Source organism: Apium graveolens, chromosome 4, assembly GCF_009905375.1.
Source record: "Apium graveolens cultivar Ventura chromosome 4, ASM990537v1, whole genome shotgun sequence".
In the NCBI taxonomy this organism is placed as follows: domain Eukaryota; kingdom Viridiplantae; phylum Streptophyta; class Magnoliopsida; order Apiales; family Apiaceae; genus Apium; species Apium graveolens.
Window position 1 is genome coordinate 68322086 of NC_133650.1, and position 1630 is coordinate 68323715.

Consider the following 1630-nt stretch of genomic DNA (forward strand, 5'->3'; position numbering starts at 1 on the left):
CATGACCTTTGGATCAATTTCAACCATATCTGAGTGGCTCCATGCAAATACATCAAGGTTCGCCAAGAAAAACTTCGAGAGTTCTTCCCTCAATCTTGGTTTTAGTTGAGAACCAATGTTCAAAATCTTACTTGGATCCTTCTCATCGGCTTGGATAGAAATAGTGTGTTCAATTGGCCCCATTTTTTCCGTGGGCAATGGAATTCATGGATCCAAGTCAATTTTTTTTATTATTTTTCATATTCACTCGAGAAGGCGCATCCTCTAAAGGAGGATCATCAACTGCTCCTGAAATCACTTTGGATAAAGGCGCACCCTGTGTTAGAGGGGCATCAACTTATCCTGAAGACGGTTGTGTTAAGGGCGCGCCCTCATGAGGAGGGGCATCTACCTTGTGCAGAACTTATCTCAAACTTTGCAAAACTTCAGCTCTCCCTTCAAGTTGTTCCCTATGGGAAACTTCCTTAGATTATGTCATTTTAAGAGAGTTTTTCTTTTTCTTCTTCTAAGAATTCAATTACAGGAGCATCTTTTAAGAGCGGTGTTACTGAGGTTGGAATGGCGGAGTATATATCTTTATGCTCAATATAGTAGTGGATAAAAATTTCTTCGCTTGGCTGTTCAATCATACCTTCTAGCTCGTTGTCGGAGGTATTTCCGACTTCAACGTCTTTCTTTCAAAAACCCCTCATATCTTGGCGATAGAACTCTCGAGAATCATAATGACAGCCTTTTATGCTTCCAACTCTGTTCGGGGTAGGAATTTGATTGTCAAGTGGTGAATAGAAGTGATGACCCTCATCTCCCATAGAAAAGGTCATCCTAGAAACACATTCTGAGAGGATTCCTGATTTAGGACTTTGAAATCAAGCATCTTCATTAAAAGAAGGGGAATTTCTCCTAGAGTGCATGGTAATCGAATCGAACCTATGAATCTGGCGCTCTCACCAGAAAATCCATAAACCCAAGCATCTTCTGCTGAAATATCCCGGTCGGGCAAACCCATTTTCCTATAAGTGTTGTAGTAGAGGATGTTTGTTGAACTCCCATTATCCATGAAGACTCTGTAGATATTTTTAGTCCCAATCTGGAGGGAAATAACTAAAACGGCATTGTGAGGATGATGCACCCATCTTGCATCCGCTTCTCTGAAGGTGATATCCATAAATTCCCCTTTGAAAACCTTTGGTGTTCGAGTTTCCAAGCTATGAATGTCGGTTAGGGGCATGTACCGGGTCTCCCTTGAATATCTTACTAAAGCTCAGTTGCTGCACTCCATGCTAGGCCCTTCTCCAAATATCTCCCAAATACTTCCATCCCTGACAAATTTATTCTCCTCCAGAACTTCGCTCTTGGATCCACAAGGAGCGCGTCCTCCTTCCTCCTTTATTTTATCGGAACCATTCCCGTGTCTTCTCACTTCCTTAACCACCCATTTGCCAAGGTATCCTTCTTTGATTAAAGCTTCAATTTCATCTTTAGACTGGTGACATTCATGAGTGTTGTTTCCAAAAGATTAATGGTATTCACAATACCTCTTTTATCCTTACTCTTCCAGGATGACAGAGCCTCTAGTTTTCTGAAAAGTTCCTTATTTTTATTCACCTCAAAGATTTCCTCAACCGAGGCT

At 41.3% G+C, this 1630-nt stretch overlaps 1 protein-coding gene across 1 annotated transcript; it reads right to left on the reverse strand.

Annotated features, from left to right (window-relative positions):
* Positions 1-817: 817 nt before the first annotated feature.
* Positions 818-1228, reverse strand: LOC141718607 (uncharacterized). The gene has a single exon (XM_074520984.1). It carries the CDS (start codon positions 1226-1228, stop codon positions 818-820), a length of 411 nt encoding a protein of 136 aa, XP_074377085.1.
* Between the last annotated feature and the right edge of the window lie 402 nt (positions 1229-1630).

Bases quoted from the DNA above. Each gene is read 5' to 3' on its own strand.
- LOC141718607 (XM_074520984.1), bottom strand. From the start codon at position 1,228: ATGCCCCTAACCGACATTCATAGCTTGGAAACTCGAACACCAAAGGTT.